The sequence below is a fragment of the Oncorhynchus keta genome, chromosome 6 (genome assembly GCF_023373465.1).
Source record: "Oncorhynchus keta strain PuntledgeMale-10-30-2019 chromosome 6, Oket_V2, whole genome shotgun sequence".
Lineage (NCBI taxonomy): Eukaryota > Metazoa > Chordata > Actinopteri > Salmoniformes > Salmonidae > Oncorhynchus > Oncorhynchus keta.
This window is the reverse complement of record NC_068426.1, coordinates 22,727,907-22,748,965: the sequence shown is the minus strand read 5'-3', so window position 1 is coordinate 22,748,965 and position 21,059 is coordinate 22,727,907. Positions and strand designations below refer to the sequence as shown.

At 40.8% G+C, this 21,059-nt stretch overlaps 1 protein-coding gene across 1 annotated transcript; it reads right to left on the bottom strand.

Annotated features, from left to right (window-relative positions):
• Positions 1–13,859: 13,859 nt before the first annotated feature.
• Positions 13,860–20,247, bottom strand: LOC118385243 (barH-like 1 homeobox protein). The gene is made up of 3 exons (XM_035772221.2): positions 18,901–20,247; positions 15,390–15,615; positions 13,860–14,194 (listed from the first exon to the last, which is right to left on the bottom strand). The coding sequence occupies exons 1-3, from the start codon at positions 19,352–19,354 to the stop codon at positions 13,903–13,905; spliced, it is 972 nt and encodes a 323-aa protein (XP_035628114.1). The 5' UTR covers positions 19,355–20,247; the 3' UTR covers positions 13,860–13,902.
• Positions 20,248–21,059: the final 812 nt, after the last annotated feature.

The window sequence follows — 21,059 nt, the reverse complement described above, 5'->3', positions numbered from 1 at the left end:
GAGGGGATTATAGCCCTGCTGGTCCTTTGGTGGGTTACTGTTTCATTTTATTCTTATTCAAATCTTAAGAAGCTTTATTATTCCCGCTTGATACTACCTCAATAATCCAGCCCACACCTGGTTCTGTGTGTGTTTTGGTTTTCTCTGTCCTTGTGGGGACCAGAAATTCTCCCAAGGATAGTAAAACAAGTGGGGACATTTCACTGTTTTTCATTTCACATTTCACAAGGAAAAGGGCTATTTTAGCCTTTAGGGTTAGAATTAGGGGTGAGGGTTAAGGGTTAGATTTACGTTTAGGGGTAAGGGAAAATAGGACATTGAAGGGGAATCAATTGTTTGTCCTCCACAAGGAAAGTGTAACAAACGTGTGTGTGTGTGAGTTGTTCAATGGGGACATGCAACCTGTTCTGCTCATCAACATAAACATTTTGCAATGTGGGTTTGTGCTGTGTTGATGAATTAAGGAAACCATCTTCGTGTTGGTTGTTAGTGTTTACACAGACACAATCTGAAGGCTTTATTATACTGGATGACAGTTCTGTTGTTGCCATTTAAGAAAGCTCTTGTTTTGTTTACCACTTCAGACAAACACCTGAGTTTCCGAGCCTCCCATGAACTCACTCAGTGGTTCTTATCACTGATGGGCCTCCAGACAGTGCTTGTTATGGTAGATATGTGTGTGCTATATACCTGTACTTGCTTACAGCAAACACCATTGATTTTCTGATATCTCCTCATCTAACAGGAACTCGAGCAGTGTTGTCACAGCAAAGCTTCATAGATCAGACACGGTGATTTCTCCTGCAGTTTCAGTGACCTGGGGCAGTTTATTTAGCAACACAATGCAGCGCTGTGCACAAAGACACGTCGCTCTGCATGGTTTAGACTTTACGTTCTATTTTAAACTTTTCATATGGCATCTGTTGTGGTCTGTGTTGATCTAATGTTCTGCCTCTGATACCCTCTCCCGGCAGTTGTATATGCAATGCAGTCCTACATGTATTATGTGATGCAGCATTTTTTTGGTAAGCAAGACAAAAAAGTTCAATATTTATTTTAGTTTCATTTAACATGATCAAATTAATAGTACGTGTGATGTAAATGCATACATATATATATTGCCACGTTCATCGTTTGATGGATTGGACCAAGGTGCAGCGTGGTAGGCGTACATTTTTCCTTTATTTTAAATGACACCGAAAAACCAACAAAAATACAAAAAGGAACGTAAAGCTACATGCAGTGCAGAAAGCAACTACACACAAACATAGTCAGGATCCCACAACTAAAGGTGGAAAAAAGGCTGCCTAAGTATGATCCCCAATCAGAGACAACGATAGACAGCTGCCTCTGATTGGGAACCATACCCGGCCAACAAAGAAATAGAAAAACTAGAATGCCCACCCAAATCACACCCCGACCTAACCAAATAGAGAAATAAAAAGTCTCTCTAAGGTCAGGGCGTGATATATATATATAGTCATTTCCAATTTATATAGTTCATTATATATTTAAATGAATGGGATTATTTTAATCAAGTTAATCTAGGGGCTGTAAAGTGACTTCATTAAACTGTTGTCTGGCTGCTTAGATAACACAGAGGTGTTATAGCCCTCCATCTCTCTGTCTCTCTCTGTCTCTCTCCCTCTCTCCATATTTCTCTGTCTGTCCTCTCCCATTCTCCCTCTCTCCCTTTTCTGTCTCTCGGAGATCTGCTCTGAGCTTCCTTGCAAACAGAGACATAACCAAATCCCCCCTGCCACAGCACCGGGGTCATGCCATCAAAATGACTCTTTTTATTACAGTTCATAAACACCGGCTCCCCTGGTGGCCCCGGGAAATTTCACATAAACTTTGATCAAACAGACGTTAGCCTCCCTTGTCCTGAACCACCTCTCTCCACGTGTGAAAAGAGCCCTGCTCAATCACAGGCACGGAAAACACAGCAAAAACAGTGTAAATAGCAAGGCAGTCACTGATATATCAAGTCATTATTGACCGGACCACTGGGGGAATATATCTCATAAAAACAATATGTTTCTCTTTTCTCTCTATTTTTATAGCTCTTGTTGAAGGGGAGTGCTGTGTCACCAGTAAACTTTGTGGCTCAAAGGTTTTTAACCTGTATAGAGTTAAATCAGTTTTATATTGATTGCTTTGTATTGAAGTTAATTTTCATGGTCTGGCTCACCAGTTCTATACATGTATCTATCCATCCAGTTTTACAGGCCTGTTGAACGAGTGTTGTGGAGAGGAAGTGAAGTCATATCCTGTTGGTAGAACCATGGCGGAGGGGAACTGTAATGGCTTTTTTGGACAATATCTTACAGTAATAGTATGTGCTATTACCATTAAACACTATGTTCATTGTTACTTTAATGTGATTTGGTGACAATGGGAAATGTTTGTTACATGTATATTGTCTAATTTTCTATTATTGAAACTTGATAGTCCTTGTAAATACAGAAAAAGTACAGACAGGAACTGTTTTTCAAGTCTGACTAAACAGTGTGCTGCATGTCTCTGGGTACAGCAGGGTAACCTTAGAACCAGAGAGATAGGGTGGCCTGTGCAGGATGTACCTGGCAGGGTTATTGGAGAACCTCTGCCCCCTACCTACACACCTTTCTTCCTATTTGATCCTCTGTGATTTTCCAGTCTGTTCCTGGACCAGCAGACACCCTCACAGTAGCGCTGCAACCCGGTGTGTGTCCTCAGGAGCTCCTTGGTGTCTTCGGGGAGGTAGAATGAATCTATAGTGTCTGTGAGGACGTGTGTGTTTGAACACCACACGGTGTAGACCTAGGTTCCCTATCTACTGGGACTAGTTTTTCAAAAGGTATCTATCTGGATTTTGCTTATCGGATAGGATTAAATGCATATAAATTGAATGAATAGAACGGAAGTCCCCATTAAAGTCAATGATTTGTCCGTTCTATTCATTTTATTTCTATGCATTTAATTATATCTGATAGGCGAAATACAGACAACTTTTGAAAAACTGGGCCCTGGTTTATCTCAGCTTTTCCTCCTCCACGGCCTCCCCCTTACTTTCCCTCTCCGCCTTCATTAGCTACCCTAACTACTGTACATCTTGTCTGTTCTATCTCGTCTCCTCCATTGCATTCTTTTACCCATCTCCCCATGTCTCTTTCACTCACCCATCAGGTAATCCACAGCTTAATAACTGTGTATCTGCCCCATGGGTCAGGTACTGATGGTCAGCCCAGCGGTATGTGTCCTTTAAACCTGATGAGCATGTTATACTCCCTACACCACCCCATCTCCCTCTCTCGCACTCTCTCTCACTCTCGCACTCACTCACTCACTCACTCACTCACTCACTCACTCACTCACTCACTCACTCACTCACTCACTCACTCACTCACTCACACACTCTCTCTTTCTCTCTTTCTCTTTCTATGTTTTGTAGTATAGAATGGGCAGATACATTCCTTGTGCACATAAAAACAGCAATGGTCCTCCCCCTGAAAATGAAATCCTATGTTATTTGTCTACCAGAATTCGTATAGCCTGTCAGAGTGAGAGAGACAGAATGTGCAAGGTTTACGCTGTGTGTACGTGCGTGCATGCATTCATGTGTGTGTGTGTTCATGCTCGTATGTGTGTCTGCATGTATCCGTACCGAAGCTGAGGGTTCTAGGTTTGGAGCATCCACTCTTGGCACTCCTAGGTCTGTGGAGACCTGCATCTGTGCAGGATCAAGGGGTGCAGGGCTGCTAGCACGGAGAGCCAGCCTAATCACATGCCAGCTGCAGTCCATAATGCCTCTGCCACATCCTTGGCAGCCTAGGCCTCTGCCCTTCTCTCTCTGCTCATCTTGGCACTATAAGAAGGGTTTGCTTGTGTATTTATTCCTCTTCTGTTCAGGCCTCAGGATATATCAGTGTTACAAACTTTACCATGGCTGAATGATTAGAGAACGTGTTGTTTGACTGAAGGACACATGATTAGACAGGTTGGTTGATATTAAGTGTCATTAAGCCATGTAGTTACCTGGCTATTACATATATATATATATATATATATCTTTTTTACCTTTATTTTACTAGGCAAGTCCGTTAAGAACAAATTCTTATTTTCCAATGACGGCCATGGAACAGTGGGTTAAGTGCCTTGTTCAGGGGCAGAACGACATATTTTAACCCTGCCAGCTCTGGGATTCGATCTAACAACCTTTCGGTTACTAGTTCACCTCTCTAACCAGTAGGCTACCTTCCGCCCCGATATAATGTAATGGTGTGAATAGCTTGCATGTTAAAATATTAACAGATCAACTCAGTGAGATGAGATGTATTTCATACTTCTCTTTTTATAAACATACTCAATACAAAGTGTTATGAGAGAAGTCAGGAAAAGTTTCTTCCCGTGAACGAAAATGTCTGGCTGGAGACGTCTGCAGGCTTTAAAGTACCGTTCTGAGAGCACCGCCTTGTTTTCACCTTGTTGTTTTCACTGCGACAATATAGTGGTTCAGTCTGGGGACTGTTAAAGGAACTGTACAGAGTTAAACTGGGACTCTCGGTACCCATCATCCTCCAGTGTTGTGAGGCTCTATGAAGACTGTGGCGCCGTGGCGAGGCGGCGTCACATCCAGTTAGCAGAAGTGCGACGCGCTAAAGAGGTTAAACTGCTGCATCTGGCACAGACAATTGTATTGATAACCGTTTGAAGATGCTTCTCTCCTCTACCTGGCATCACACTCCTCATGCTTTATTCGTCTTGCCACTCCAGACTAACTTCAAACCCCCGGTGTGTGTATCCCTGTTCAGCTGTGTGGAACAGGGTGAGGAAGCCCTGTGCTCTGTTTGCTGGTGTTGCTAGCTATCTCCATTATAGAAATCCGCCCTCTGATCTACTAAGCTATATGGCATTCTTGTCACGCCCTGGCCATAGAGAGGCTCTTATTCTCTATTTGGGTTAGGCCAGGGTGTGACTAGGGTGGGCATTCTAGTTTCTTTATTTCTATGTTTTCTATTTCTTTGTTTTTGGCCCAGTGTAGTACCCAATCAGAGGCAGCTGTCTATCGTTGTCTCTGATTGGGAGTCATACTTAGGTAGCCTTTTCCCCACCTGTGTTTTCTGGGTAGTTGTTTTCTGTATACTTTATTTGCCTTTTCTCTTTGTTATTTTGTTCGAGTGTTTTGATCAATAAATATCATGAACACTTACCACGCTGCGCTTTGGTCCGATCCTCATTCCGACCAGAGACGTAACAATTGTTTTAAAAAGGACATATCAAGGATCATTTTGCTATTTGATTTTGAATTTTAAGGCCCTTTGAAGTATCAGACAAAAATAAACAAAAATGATTTGATGCAAAATTTAATTTGGCATTACTGCTATTAGTCAATAGAAACAGACTCATGACCTGGAACAAAAGGAAAGGAAGTTTGTTGTGAAGTGTCTGTCCTATATCTGAGAGATAGAAGACATATCAGTAAACTGTTGTATTTATTCCCTTAGTTTATGCACTAAACCCTATCCGTATATACTTCCATTAACTTTTTAAATGGTCCCAGGGACCTTCAGACGAGTCTTGCAAGGCTTGTTGGCGTCCTAGAGCCAAACGGAGTCTAATCTTTCACTAGAGTGGTCATAATAGTTTGTAGGCCAAACCGTTCGGATGCTGCAGAGGTTTTCGTGAGAAGACTGATTTTTGGGGTGTCTCATGGTCTGACAAACACCGCTCAAGCTCTGCTACCTTTCACCGCAGATGTGGAAGGGCGATATCGGCGGATGCGATGTATTGAGACGCACCCCAGATATCTCTAGCTTAAACAGACAGATTTTGATGGGGATTTTCGTATAATGTTAATTAGATTTCCACAGGGCCACTGAAATTGTAGGCTAAGGGTTAAGCACAAATGTCATAGTCTATCTCTGTGTCTTTCTTGACTTATTAGTTTATTTACTGTTTGTTTTTTTACTCCTCTCTGCTATCTTGTCTTCTCTCTTCTCTTCCACCTTCCTCCTCCCAGCTCTCTATCTTTGGCTTGTTAGCCTGGGGTCTTTGCCTTGGCTTGGAGCTATAGCTCAGTCGGGCAGCTGCTTGGCCAGCCCTGGGGGTCCACAGAGGCGAATGGGAGGTCAAGGAGTGGTCGTTGGAGGTAGAACATCTCCCCCAGCAGTCAGCCTCACTGCTGCTACTGGCCTCACATGTCCAATTGACCAGCCTATACCCAACACACATGCACACGCGTGCACACACGCACGCACGCACACATACACACACACACACACACACACTCAAAGAGACATTGTTGCTCGCTGTCCACACTGCACTTACTATAGTTGTAGTAAAACTGGTGAGAATTGCCACCGTGACGCAGTAAGGGTCCTTAGGTCTGTTTGCCTGTTAATGGCTGGTGACAGCAAAGGCGCAATTGGGCAAACAAAACAACGATGTCTTCATCATGTTCTTCATCATGTTCTTTATCATGTTCTTCATTATGTTCTCCTTCATGTTCTTCATCATGTTCTCCTTCATGATCTTCATCATGTTCTCCTTCATGTTCTTCATCATGTTCTCCTTCCTGTTCTTCATTGGGTTCTCCTTCATGTTCTTCATCGTATTCTCCCCACCATGGCTTTACGTCTGCGTCTCAAACCCCTGTCTAAAGCGAGAGAGCATGTGGCCATTTCCTTAGCTTGGTAGTTCACTCTAATCAGTGCCACCTCTAGCCTTTTGGGGGTCCTATGTGAGATTTGGTGGGGGGGGCTCCCCCACTTCACGGGTAAACTCATTTCATGCAATTCTACTCATGCCATGGGGCAGAGAAAAGAGAAAATGTTGCAGTTTCAATGATAATATCCTTTAATTCTACAACATTTTATCATGAGGTGGAAAGAAATTGTTGATGTTTTAAAGCACATTTTCTGCAATTCTACACATTTTGCAATGGGGTGGTGAGAAACTTTTGCAGTTTGAAAGCTCATTTACTGCAATTCTACACATTTTGCAATGGGGTGGTGAGAAACTTTTGCAGTTTGAAAGCTCATTTACTGCAATTCTACACATGTTGCAATGACTTATTGCATGTTCACATGATATCTGTGTGAGAGTGACTAACAAAATCCATGGGGGCCCATTGGAGATCAGGGCCTCTGGGCATTTGGTGATGATTAGGCCTACTACAAGGTGTAGATAGCTGGCTAGACTACCTTACCTAGCAATCTAAAAAATGTTAGCTGACATGGCTAATTAAGTGACTGTCAGTGACTGACATGACAAGTGGAAAACTGCTGATGCACTATCACATTTTGAAATTGCACCTTGTGTTTTCTACTTTTCTAACTATTTTCTAAAACATGTTTCTTTTTTGGGGGGCACAATGTACAGCTCGTAGTCTGCCTATAGAAAGATGCAGCTCTACCTGTAGTGTGATGTTTACATTTTTGTCTTCAGTTGAACTTATATTCTTAGCCCCTACAACTTTTACTTGTCTTTTTCAACTCTAATTTCCAAAAACTCCCTCCGCCCCGACCCCCACTCTCAAACACATTGAACAGTGAGACAAAAGCACACATGGTCCTCTCTTGCTTTCTGCCAGCTAGCAGCAGACAAGGTATGAGCGCCTGCCAGACTTCACACGGAAGGGTGTTAAATATACATGTATACCACACCTCATGACTTATTGATGCTTCTCTCCTCTCTTTATGTTTATGAGGTGAGAGGCCTCCCTGTGGTCCTGTACACTGACCCAGGGGTCCACCGGGGTGTCCGAGACACTGCCTGTTCCTTATTATTTAGTTCACTTAAATTAGACCGTAACATGTGGACTCTCCTCCATATATGCATGCTGTACACAGGGATCACATAAATAGTAATGGAAGAGGAGCTCCTCTATTGTCTAGGAGCTGCATTTATCATCACTGGGAATCATATTTAAGTAGGGTGATGTTTGGGTAGAAATTGACATTATATGGTGGATCAAGATTACCGCTCTTACTGTAGAAGACAAAGACATAGATAAGAAATCCATTATACAGTTTCCGAATTCAGTAGAGATTTGGGGAATTTCACCATCCTCAGGCTTAGGTATTTTTTGTTCAGGCCAAATGGTAACTAGGTAGCTAGATAATTAGTTTTGCTAATGGTACCAGGTCTGCAGTGTATACGGAGATTTGGAGGCAGCAGAATGCCCCCATCCAGCACGAGGTGCTATAGTGTGACGTGGAGACTGGTGGGCACTTATGGTCTTTGAGGCTGCTGTCCCCTCACTCTACTGTAGGCCTCTGTTGTGGTCAGGGTCAGTCCTGTGTGAGACATTGTTATTGCTCGGGGGTGTATTATCCCAGAAACATTGCTCTGTTCGGTAGTGGGGGGTCAGGGGAGGGGTGGACATTGCCTTGAGAGGCTGCTTAGGGACCTCTGCGGTAGACAGGAGCTCAGGCCGGCCCTAACACCACAATTTATTGATTAGATAATCTCTGTGTCATGTGATGCCTGTGTGTGTGGCTTACACTGCCTCCCTGCTGGGGGTACATGGCAGTAATCACTGACTGGGGGGCATGCCTTGAACAGGAGGCACCACCTCTTCATCTGTTAGTCCTGATTTCATTCATCTTCCCTTCTCTCTTCTCTTCTCCTTCAGCTCTGAGAGGGAAGCGGGAAGCTTAAGCTTTCATTATTTGCTGAGATTGGTATGTCAATCTCTGCGCCCCTGACCCATGTTTGTAGTTCTCCCAGTTTTATCAGGGAAATTATTAGCGGGGTTACCTCCTCTCTGCATGGCAAAGCTTTTCTTCCTCCTCTCTCTGCCTCATAACTTGGGCCACAAGAGGATTTGCTAACCCTGACTTTGCCACAGGAATGACTTACTGTTTTTTCCCCTGACTCCTTCACTCTCGCCAGTTTCGACTGATATTTCAATCTTCTCTACGAAATGTTTATCTTTCAATGTGCCAGAATACAAATTCTTGGTATTTTTCTCTGTTCTGTCCCCTCTCCCATCCTACCCAATGATATGGTAGAATAACGTGTGTTGTTCTTGACTTTGTTTGTGTGAGAGAGAATGGCGGGCCTACAGAATGATGGGGTGAGAGAGCCATGGTTAGGGGCTGTTTTTCCTTGGTTCAAATAGTCCAGGTGGCCATTTGATTAATTGGTCCTAGACATGGCGCTTCGAGAGAGAACATTCTATAACTTGGGTGACTGGAGTCTTTGACACTTTTTTGGGCCTTCCTCTGACACCACATAGTATATAGGTCCTGGATGTCAGGAAGCTTGGCCCCAGTGATGTACTGGGCCGTACGCACGACCCGCTGAAGTGCCTTGCGGTCGGAGGCGGAGCAGTTGTCATTCCAGGCGGTGATGCAACCGATCAGGATTGTGTATTGTGTCATTTTGGAGTGTCTTTTATTGTAAATAAGAATATCTTTCTATGCACTTCTACGTTAATGTGGATGCTACCATGATTACGGATAGTCCTGAATGAATCGTGAATAATGAGAAAGTTACAGATGCGTGAATATCATACCCCCAAGACATGCTAACCTCTCACTATTACAATAACGTGGGAGGTTAGCATTTTTCGGGGTATGATATTTATGCCTCTACATGTCTCATTCATCATTATTCATGATTCATTTCGGATGATTCGTAACCGTGGTAAAATTGTATAATTTAAAATCTAAAGTTCCGTTGGGCCAAAATAACAAAAAACGTTTCACTGCCCCAATAATTTTGGAGCTCACTGTATGTGTTCACCTTTACACTTCATACACAGCTTAGTTGCAAATGTTCAATAGTATCCAGTGTGATATTGTCATGCAGTATTACTGGTTGTCGGTCTTTTTTATATCAAATATTAATGACAAATGCTTACGTATTATCTTTACCTCCATTATTATAAGTTTATGGGTATAATGGGAATTTATTTTTCACTGCAACAGTACAGCCTATGTTCATGGCCTACATTTAAGCTTAAGTTGGTTCAATCACTATTGCAAGTAGCCTATTATTTTCGTTTTCTAACAAATATGGGAAACTTAACTTGATTTTTTTTAAAGGTTGTGGATATTAAGTTACAATAAGACTTTATAATTATTCACTATTAAATAAATACATCACAAAATAGTTAATCATTTGAAATTCAATTGGATATGCAGTTGCTAAATAGGAGAAACGGCCTCGAGTATTTTATTAGAACTGTTTGTAAGAAAAGCTAAATATGCTATTCTGTATCATTTGGCATTTATCGATTTGTCCATTCTCTGAGGCTTCCTCTGGATTAAATAACTTTGCCTGTTGATTTGAAAAGTCTGCAGTAGTAACCAAATCTACAGATAAAATACTGATTGAAAAGGCACTGTGAAAAAAGACTATCGCCCACTCTACAACGCAAATTGCGCTTTGATTGACTCTTAATTTCCTCTGAAGGGGGTTTTTGTTTAGTTTTTATTCTGAGTCAATGAGTTTAATCAGAGTCACTGATCCTCTGAGTCTAAGCCTCCCCGTGTTGTGTTTTTGTTTTGTCGGGAGCTCAACGAGACTCTATCCGCACTTCATTAACCCTGAGCCGGGGACAAACCGCGGCAAGAGCCGAGGGATTTGCACGTATCCTTTCACATGCAAAACTATCCGCGTCATCCAGCAAGACAGAGAGCTTTCCCTGAAATCAGCTGCGCACTTCGCAAGAATAACCCTTTTCATAAATGTTGAGGGGGGTCATCGTTATTTGAATCAGTCATGGATCCTTATGATATACTTCTAATTGGATTTTTTTGGTGGGAAGGTGGGAATTTGGGACAGGTTTTCCTCTCCCTTTTTTTCAAGTCCCAACCAACCACGGTGTGATGTGTAGCCTTTAAAGGCTACTATTTCTCAGTTAGGCTATAGCAAATGTACGCACTATACATGTGTCAATTAGTCAAAGCCAGTGTGATGTTTTATGGAGTGATTCGCTGGTGGTCAATGGGAGAAGGGAGAACATGTGCCATGCGAGCGGTGACTATTATCGACTTTCAATTAAAAGCTAATAAAGTATTTGGTCTAATCGTTAATATCCTATTGGCCAACTCTGTCAGACTAAACTCCCTAACCCTGTGCTTTATAGTCTGATATTTTGGTTGGTTTAAAGTTAGACTCCTATTAGGAGTGAGGTTGGGGTGGAGGGTGGGGTTGGTGGAGCAGAGGCACTGCCGAGCCGCTGACCAGATGTCCCAACGCTGATCCGGCCCACAGTCAGCGTCGCCCGGTCACCAGCTGTTGGAGCCGTTTGGCAAAGAGCACATCACAAACACTCTCAAGGAAGAGGCATGGAAGCAATCAATTTCCAAATGGGATCATTTAAGGCACTTAAACAATTGCACACTTACATTAATATTTCGTCTATTGTTTATGGAAAACTAATGAAATTGAATTATTAATGTAGTCTGCCGGTGTAGGGTATAGGTCTAGTGTATTAGCCTATTTGCAACATGTGCTAGCCTAGCTGAATAAATTGACCTCTTTTTCCAATGATTGACGCTCGATGCAATTGCTCGAATCCGTAGCAGCCTATTTCCATGATTTATTAGACCTATGTTAGATTTAACCGACTTCACGTTTGAGGCATGGCGTGTGTGTTTTAATTGTCGTTGTGTGTTTTATTATATACATATTCCCATTAATGTAACGTTTGGCAGAACTATGAGCCTAAGCCAAGGTGGATGAACGTTGAAATCCATCTGTATTTATTCATATCAAATATATAGCCTACCAAAATACATTTCTAGTTATAACTTATAAGATAGGCAAACGTTTTAGATATCAAGGCAGAATAAAATGTCTCAAATTGAAATCTCACCACTCCAAAGCGTTGGATAAATATCTAGGCGTGTTTTAAAGGTTAAGTTGGTTGTTCCTTGCTCTGGCGGTGACATTCTTTATGAACATTTTTAGGTTCGACAAAATTAAATCCATGACATTAAACAAATCGTGAGGGGGGTTGAGGGAGTGTCTGACAGACATGTTAAAAAGTATTCAAACACGGTGTTTCTAATATAATTATACGAACCTTAATTGGATTTTATCAGGCACATTTATCACAGGTTAGTTATACATTGACTCTCCTTTGTCTCAACAGAACACGTTTTGTTGTTTTCTGATGAAATATACCAAATTACAATCTTTGTTTGCAATTACATTCTGGCATTATATATATATGAAAGGATGTCACCGTGTCATTTTCCTGTACAGTTTGGCTAAACATGAGGTTGTCATTAATGATCAATGTCATGAATTAATCCATTGATAAATTGGAAAGTGAGCTGTTGACTCGAGCAATGATTGCAGGACCAAATCCATTTGTCCATTTCTACTTCCGGGAAAAAACGCCACTTACCAGACCTTGAATAACCCCAAAACAACAACTAATCAGATATTAGATTGATTATAAAATATAGCCTTGATAAAATAATATAGAGGACTAAAAGTATAAGGGCTACAGCCAAAGTCTGATGCTCATTTTAAAAGTTGACTTTGTGTATCAAACGAGTGCATTGCTCTTTGGTTGAACTCGAAGGTGAGGATGGTGATGACGAAGACGATTATCCTACATGTATTCCATTTGCAATCAAAATCGATGTGGGCCCTGTATTTGTCATGCGTGGGTTTTGAAAGATATAACGTAGTCACGTTATTAAATGAAATACCTTTATTTACACGTATATAAAAGTAGATCCCCCTCTAGCGCCGACTTAAGATGTTTGAACAGTTTGACAAAAGGTTCGTTTAGCTAACACATGGGGAGGGGAACAAAAAACGATCCAGAAATAAGAGAACCATTCCACAAATGAATATCTGCAATATACATTTTCACTAAAGAGAGTAAGTAGCCTAACAAGGTTTCCACCGGTTTCGTATGAAATAACGTAAGTAAGTAATGCACAACGTCTGTTTAATACACCTATCAAATCAACAGGCACACGACCCAAATTTGCAACCGACTCAGTCTTCAATCATTATTTGTTTATCAAAAATGAAGGGTTTGCAAGGATACATTGCGCCTTCGTAAATTGATTTAGGCCTACCTCTTACTTTGACTCCGTATTTGATATCATTCGGACTTTAGGTAAAAACCTTATGATTAGACATTTTTAAATACATGTTCATCTCATGGACCTTCATTGTTCCCCCCCTGATTATCTCTGAAATGATAGGGAATAAACCTTGAGCTCTTGCTAATCTATAGTTTTTGTACAGAATCTTTGTCATCTGAAGGAAATAAAAAAATGAGTGAAAGAAAAATATCTTCAAATCAAGATACTTTAAAAAATAGATTTTAAAATATTCGTTTTTACATGTCTACGTCTGCTGATTCTTATGTTGTTCCTTTGTAAAAAAAAAGTGAATGAAAGTCAACTGGTCTTTGTAAAGAGAAAGAGAAAGAATAACTGTTATGAAATGCCTTTGGCTCTCCTCTAATTATTCAACTCAATTTGGAATGCCATTTCAGTTTACAGACCAATTCATTTGTTTGTTATGCATGTTTTTTCTCTCCATTGTATCCTGACAAAATAGCCTAATAATCATAATAATAGTAATTTTATGATTTCTTAAGTCTGAGTAAAAGTGACATTGCCATAAGACTTGGTGCCAGCAACTAGTATCTGTAAAACGATCGTGTCCTTTCTGATGTAGCCCACGCTAAAGATTTTTATGGTAAACAAAAATATAAATATATAAGTTAAATACATAGAGAAAAATAAATAGGCCTAAGTTATAAATAAATAACTTCAGTATGGTAAAAACCTGTCCACTTTAGAGAGTTGGAAATTTAGTCATGAAGTTCATAGTTTGATGCCAGCTTCTTTTGTCACCAGTTTGAATCGTTTTTCTCTCTCTCCGTTTAGAGTCCCAGACTGCCAGGTATGGCATATATCCGGAGAGGCCGTCTCACCGCTGCTGTGTTGGCCGGGGAAGCACACCGGAGAGAAGGGGGAGTGGAGGGGGTTCACTACCCCCCTGCAGACCGTGGAGAAGAATCCGCGGAACGAGAGGTCGTTGCAGAGCGGGAGGAGGCGCCGAGGGTCCTCTGTATAGGTAGAGCGCCGCTCCGGGGTCCAGGTTGGACATCAGGCTTTGAGGGTAGAAATAGGGCGAAGGAAACATTCTCTGAAGAGCAGAGTAATTTCCAGCCTCCGCTAACAGTTCCAGTCCAACCGCTGTCTGCCTCTTCCACTTTGTTCTATTCGGACAAGAAACAGTAGATATTAATTAGTAAGGGAACTCTTATCGTAAAGTTCTAAATACGTTTGAAAAGTACAGTTCAAATATTTTTATTATAGGACTCGGATCATAAAGTTTAGAATTCAATCACATCTGCATGCATTAAAAAAACATATTTGGGGAAAACCCGTTGAAAATGTATGCACAAATAAGATACGTGGTTCAATTTCAACGAAATTATTTTTTTCTTACTGGATATAGGCCTTCCTTGTTAGTAAAAACGTTAACAAAACATGTAGCATATTTTCTTACCACAAGATACATTTTATTTTCCATTGTGAGGTTTGAAATGCACATTTAATTTCAGTCATTAAAGTTCAGTAAATTGGAAACATCTGTAATCAATGGGTGAATTTTCGGTTTGGGATTGTATTGGTGTCATCATGGCGTCGGAAATGTGTTTTCCATTATTTTTCAAATAAAGATTCAAAGTGTGGCTACTCTCAGTGACGCACTTCGGTTATTCTGTTAAATCATTCCCCCGTTACGCGTATTCACGCGGAAGGGTAATCTGTCAGATTTAGATTGTCAATTGAAAAGCACTCCTCTATTAGGTAAATTATTTATAATTATAATAATTGAGTAAATGTAGTAGCGTGGGTGAATTATTGATATGGCATACATGCAACGATAGATTATTAATGCACCAAAGTGTTGTGTTTTTATATTTATTAATGTCGTTTTGCTGTCTGAATGTCAAAGCTTCATTAGGAAACCATTTGTTTTTTTCCCCTCCAAAAATGATTTAAAAAAAAAATATATTTCTACCGTCTTCCGTTCCGTATTTGAATCACATTGTTCAAAGTTTTAATGCAGTGTCCCCCCATTGCCAATATTTTAAGATTTTTTTTCTGTTACAATTTTCTCCTTTATCGTGAAGAAATTGATGCAGTGTGTGCAAGTTTTGAGAAATAAAATCGATCTATGTGACCTGGCTGCATATGTGACAAATACATTTGTCTGACTGACATGAGAAAATCATTCTGTCTATAGGTGAAGAGATGACAGGTGCACGCGCGCACACATATTCTATTTTGAGCTCACTGCATTCATCCATTAAGCCTGTATCCCACTATCAAAATACTTATCGTCCTTTTAAATAGGTTAGAATTCGTGTAATTAAACTAAAGGCAACCAAGTGTGGCAGTGCTTACCTCCTGTTCTGGTACCAGGTTTTGACCTGTGTGTCTGTGAGGTTGAGGGAAGCAGCCAGCTCCATTCGGTCTTGCACGCTCAGGTACTTCTGCCGTTCGAAGCTGCGCTCGAGCTGGGCCAGCTGGTGGTCGGTGAAGGCTGTTCGCGCCTTCCTGGGTTTCTTCAGCCGAATGTGATGCGGACTGTCCCTACTACTCGAGATCTCTCGACCTCCTTCCTCTTTCACTGCTCACAAGAATAGGACAAATATTTTATTTAACCTTTAATTTAACAGGGAGTCATTCTGAGACCACGGTTTCTTTCGTCTGTAAACTATACACAATTATAAACTGGCAGGTTCAAGCCCTGAATGCTGATTGGCCGACAGCTGTGGTATATCTGATCGTATACCACTGGTATGATAAAACATGTATTTTTACTGCTCTAATTATGTTGGTAAACACTTTATAATAGCAATAAGGTACCTTGGACTTGTGATATATGGCCAATATACCACGGCTAAGGACTGTGTCCAGGCACTCCGCATTGCGTCGTGTTAAGAACAACCCTTATTAGCCATGGTATTTTGGCCATATACCACACCTCCTCGGGCCTTATTTCTTAAACATGAAACACTCAACAACAAGAAAATACATATATTTCAAATGTTCATAAAGCCTATCAAATTGATGGGTAAGAACATTAAACCAACTTTGTCTCAGCATTTCGTATTATTCTGTAAGTAAATGCAAACACTCCATTTAGGATGATTTGTTACTTTTGGTATGGTTACATAAGACAGATGTTTTTAAGGCAAATGAAAGTAGGATGGATGGGTGGGCATATAGGTTGCGAGTTCGAATCTCATCATAGAAAAATAACATTTGAGCTAATAAGCAACTTTTCAACTAATGAATACTTTTTATCTACTTTGCGACTACTTAGCATGTTAGCTAACCCTAAATCCTTCCCTTAACCCCTAGCCTAGTTAACTTTAGCGAGCTAGCTAGCTAACGTTCGTGAGCTAGCTAAAATTCATAATATATCCAATGTTTTGCATATTCGTAACATATTGTACGTTTTTAAAATTCTGACAATATTGTATATTTAGCAAATTCGGAACATATAACATGAATTTGAATTCGTAACATATCATACGAAATGCGTGCTGGACATTAACAAATTAATACCAACCATACGAAACGTAACATAGGAAACGTAACACACCATACTAAATGGAGTGTCTATGATTTAAGTACAGAATAATGCGAAATAGGCAGCAGGTAGCCAAGTTGTTAGAGCGTTGGACTAGTAACCGAAAGGTTGCAAGATCGAATCCCGAGCTTACAAGGTAAAAATCTGTCGTTTTGCCCCTGAACAAGGCAGTTAACCCACTGTTCCCAGGCTGTCATTAAAAATAATCATTTGTTCTTAACTGACTTGCCTAGTTTAAAAAAGGTTTTAAAAAATGCTCTGAGACCAGGTTGATTAAACAGGCACGTAGGCCAATAAACCCAGGACAGACTGGGATTTCATCAAAATATAGGCCTAGCTACATTTACAAATGGACATATTTCAAAGTTTGTTTTTCAACATTCATATAGCCTAGTTTTGGTGATCCAATGTTGGAGGACTTTAGGCCACTCTCCATTGCGCCTAGATATTTTATGAAGATGTAGCCTATCTAAAAAAAATGTATGTCCCTTATTGTTTGCACATTTTAAAATATTGTTTCTGCAATGTATTGTGTGTAAGATTCCCATTTGTTATATTCTTTACTTTGCTGTTGGTTTGGGTCTTGAACTGTAATAAACCATGTTCAGTTCATTCTCCCCCATCCCACGCTTCTCTCCAAAAAGAGGCTACACGACGTGAGAGCTCTTGCTAGCTGAATAGTTGAGTCGTCTCTCAAGAACCACAATAATCCGGCTAATTGAGCCACAAGGGAAGGGAGTCTTTCAACCGCGACCGGAGAAACTTCACAGGGCTGCGGTTAAGAGCGAAATAAAGAGTCGGCCGGCCTCGCGCGTTACAAATCTGATTAGCACTGGGACAAATTGCATCAAATCCCCAAAATATTAGGAGGCGGATTCGCTGAAATCAAAGCAGCGTACTAGTCCCTACAAGGTTTATGGAGCAGAATTGACTGCGTTGATATCAATGAGAATCTGTCACACACACACACACACACACACACACACACACACACACACACACACACACACACACACACACACACACACACACACACACACACACACACACACACACACACACACACACACACACACACACACACACACACACTCTGTATCCAAAGTAGAATGATGTGTTATTCATGTTCATGTTTCTTTTCGTAAACTGGGGTGAAGTCATTGACCTGCAGGAAAAACGTTAAACTCTTGCTATAAAAGATGATGTAATAACATTGTTCACTATAGTATAAATAACATGTGGGCTTAGATAATATGACTAATATTAACCAATAGTCTAATGAATAATAACAATAAGAATAAGAATATGAATACTAATAATAAATATATCCTTATTATAATCTGTTTTTGTCACGGCAACCTGCCATTTTCTTAAGGGGTGGATATATTTGTGTTTTGGTTGTATAAGTTAATCAGATAAATATTTCTGCTTTGCTTTATCTTGGCCAGGTCGCAGTTGTAAATGAGAACTTGTTCTCAACTGGCCTACCTGGTTAAATAAAGAGCAAATGTATTTTATGTATTGACTAATTCCTGCAAGAAGGAATTGACCTCGCCTATCAACGGATGACTTAGTAGTATCCAGGAAGGAATTGACCTCGCCTATCAACGGATGACTTAGTTGTATCCAGGTGCTGCATCATTCAACTGACAATCGAGGTGACATGTATGTTGTGGCTGGCATGATTGGAAACCGACAGATCTTTGATGGCATTTATCTGGAGGCGACCCTGTCATATTTTCCCCAGCTTTTCTCTTGCCTCCCTGACATCAACAGATGCTTTTAAGACGTCTGCTAATGCAAGCAAATGCGTTTGAAAGGAACAACGGGTTGACAGCAAATCATTGGAGAATATCAACAGTGTGGATGTAATACTTAAAGAAAAGGCTAGTGTATTATTCTTCAATTAACCTATTTAAACTGTAACTATAGCCGATAGAGCTCCTGTTGTCCAAGATAATATTGTTGGTAAACTTTCACCAAGCGATTAATCTTTATAGGGTTTACAGTCATAAGTGTACATATCATGTTCCATATAATTTAATATTTGATTAGATACATATTAGATGGGATTCATTTTGTGCAAGCATAGATACAATACTTTCTCCCTAGTCTTCCGAGTCAAAATGTAAAACCTTTAAAACTTCTAGAGTTAAAATCAATGATATAGCAAATCAACTGGCCTAATACCTGCATGAAGCTAACACACAAATGCAGAACAGCAGGCCTACACAAATTAAATGTGAAATTATGTGATAAATAGACCTATGTGTAATTGATTTTAAAACATTATGTTTGTTTACATCAGTCTTTTACCTTTGTATTCGCTGTCTGACGACGAGTTGCTATGAATTTTGTCCATGAAGTCCTCTGCGAGCTTGGAGGCAAGTCGCCCGGTTTCTTGAGTTGGCAGGCCATTACTGGAATATGGGGCGCAGGCGGCCAGCGGTTTGCAGTCAGCTAGAATATCTCTGATCAGAAAGGAAGAGGTGACGGTCCGCGGCTGTGACCCGGCGGAGATCTGTCCTTGTTGGAGATGAAGCGGCAGCCCGATAGCGTGACCTTGCCTCTGCGATGCCTCATCCAGACACTCCCTCCTCGGCGACCGGGGAGAGGAGCAGCCGCTCTCTAGGTCTGACCTCGGGCTGAACTCCAACGGTGACCGGCATTCTCCCATCAAACTGTCCCCTTTCGACATGACCGGACTTCCAGGTCTGTGGGAAAGTAAAGAGTCGATCCCAAAGCTGGACCCATTGGTGGATGCCTCCATTGTTTACCGGCGCAACTGAGTTCTTCGAGGCCTCAACTCAAACTATCATTGGTATTCGAGGCAAGTTCAGTTTGAGCGGCGATTGCTGAGATGAGACTGCCTCAATTTATCCAGCTGGAAAATCCAAAGATGTTACGGAAATCACAAATATTCATCCACGATGTTTTCTCCTCTTCTTGATTGAATTTTATAGCTGGCAAAATGGCAAAATCTCCAGGTTATCGATGTTACATCAACCCTGCATCCAACTATTTTGTCCGAAGTACAGCACTCTTCATAAAATCGATGCAGCTTGGTGCTATTCTCTGTTGGGAAGTTTGATTGATTTTTCTGGATCCAATTTTTTACAATTTTTTTTAGAAATGAAAACTCGTCTGTAAGATTTCTCAATTATTTATCAATTTATTTCAAATATTGACAAAAAACTACATTGAGTAGAGGCAGTGGAGCGGCATTAGCGCAAGGTAAATAGGCAGGCGATTCAGCACCACGTTTCAGCACCACGGACAGAGACAACAGCGAGTGTTGCAGGTAGAATTCAAGACCTGGAAATGACGCAGCGCGAGGACACAATTGCTGAAATGTTAATCACTTAAAAAGTGGTTCGCTTGTGTGACCCGTGCGGCGCTCGATGGCAGAGGAAGGTAAAGGCATCCTGAGCCAGCATAGAGATGCAACAAGAGACTCGAAACCGGTGGGCAGCTGCAGTCGAGAAGACGTGCACTGTAAAACAGAGGTAACGCGGGTTAAATAGACATAACTGTGAACGAAAGCACAGAGATGAAACTTGAGAAAAACTCAGGAGCTAGGTTTTTAAGGACGCCCCGTCCACGTGAGTCCCCAGTGACAAGACTTCATTGGTTGAGGGGACTTTTTGGGTGCTGACGGGCTTGTGGAGAGGAAAGTGGACCCCCCACATTCTCACTCATCCCTCCTCCTCGCTCCCGTTCTTTGATTAAAAGAGACATTGAATTCACTAGGATACTCAGATCCAACTGTTTACAGACATTTTCCCACTATTTGCTTTCATTACATCATTGATGAGGCTTATAATGGGGTTATTATGTGGAGCTGGTAGGACTTTTCTCTCGCATCTCGTTCAGTCAAAACTTAACAGGCTTTAAAAAAAAAAAAACATTATGGACAATTTTTTACCTTTGCATTTATTGAGTCAGAATTGAGCTTAATTGTTTTTCCATCTATGTTAGAGTTGTTTTATAATTATAAAAATACTTATATAAAAAAATATGAAGGGTGTATTTGATAACTTTTTTTTCTGATTCAAAATTAATTCCGAAACGATTTGTATATTATTATTATTATCAGCAGCATCAGCATCAGCATCAGCATCAGTATCAGCTTCATCATGTTGTTGTTGTTTTGTTACTGGTATGAGAAATGCATATCATCATAATATTTATTCCTATAGCCTAGATTTAACGTAGCCTGCATTCATTTCTAATGCGTTGAGGACACAGCCAGTGCTGTGAACTCATTGTTTAAAAAAATATTATGACACAAATAATATTTTTATTTTATGGGACAACAAATGTGTTGTTGTTGCATAGGCATATGCACCGAGAGCAAGACTTTCATACATGCATAATTGGGCCACAAAATACTACTCCATACACTTCTTTTCTGGGGGTGAACAAAGCTCCAGCATCGAATAGTCAACGTTTAGCTCATAATAAGTAGCCTATCT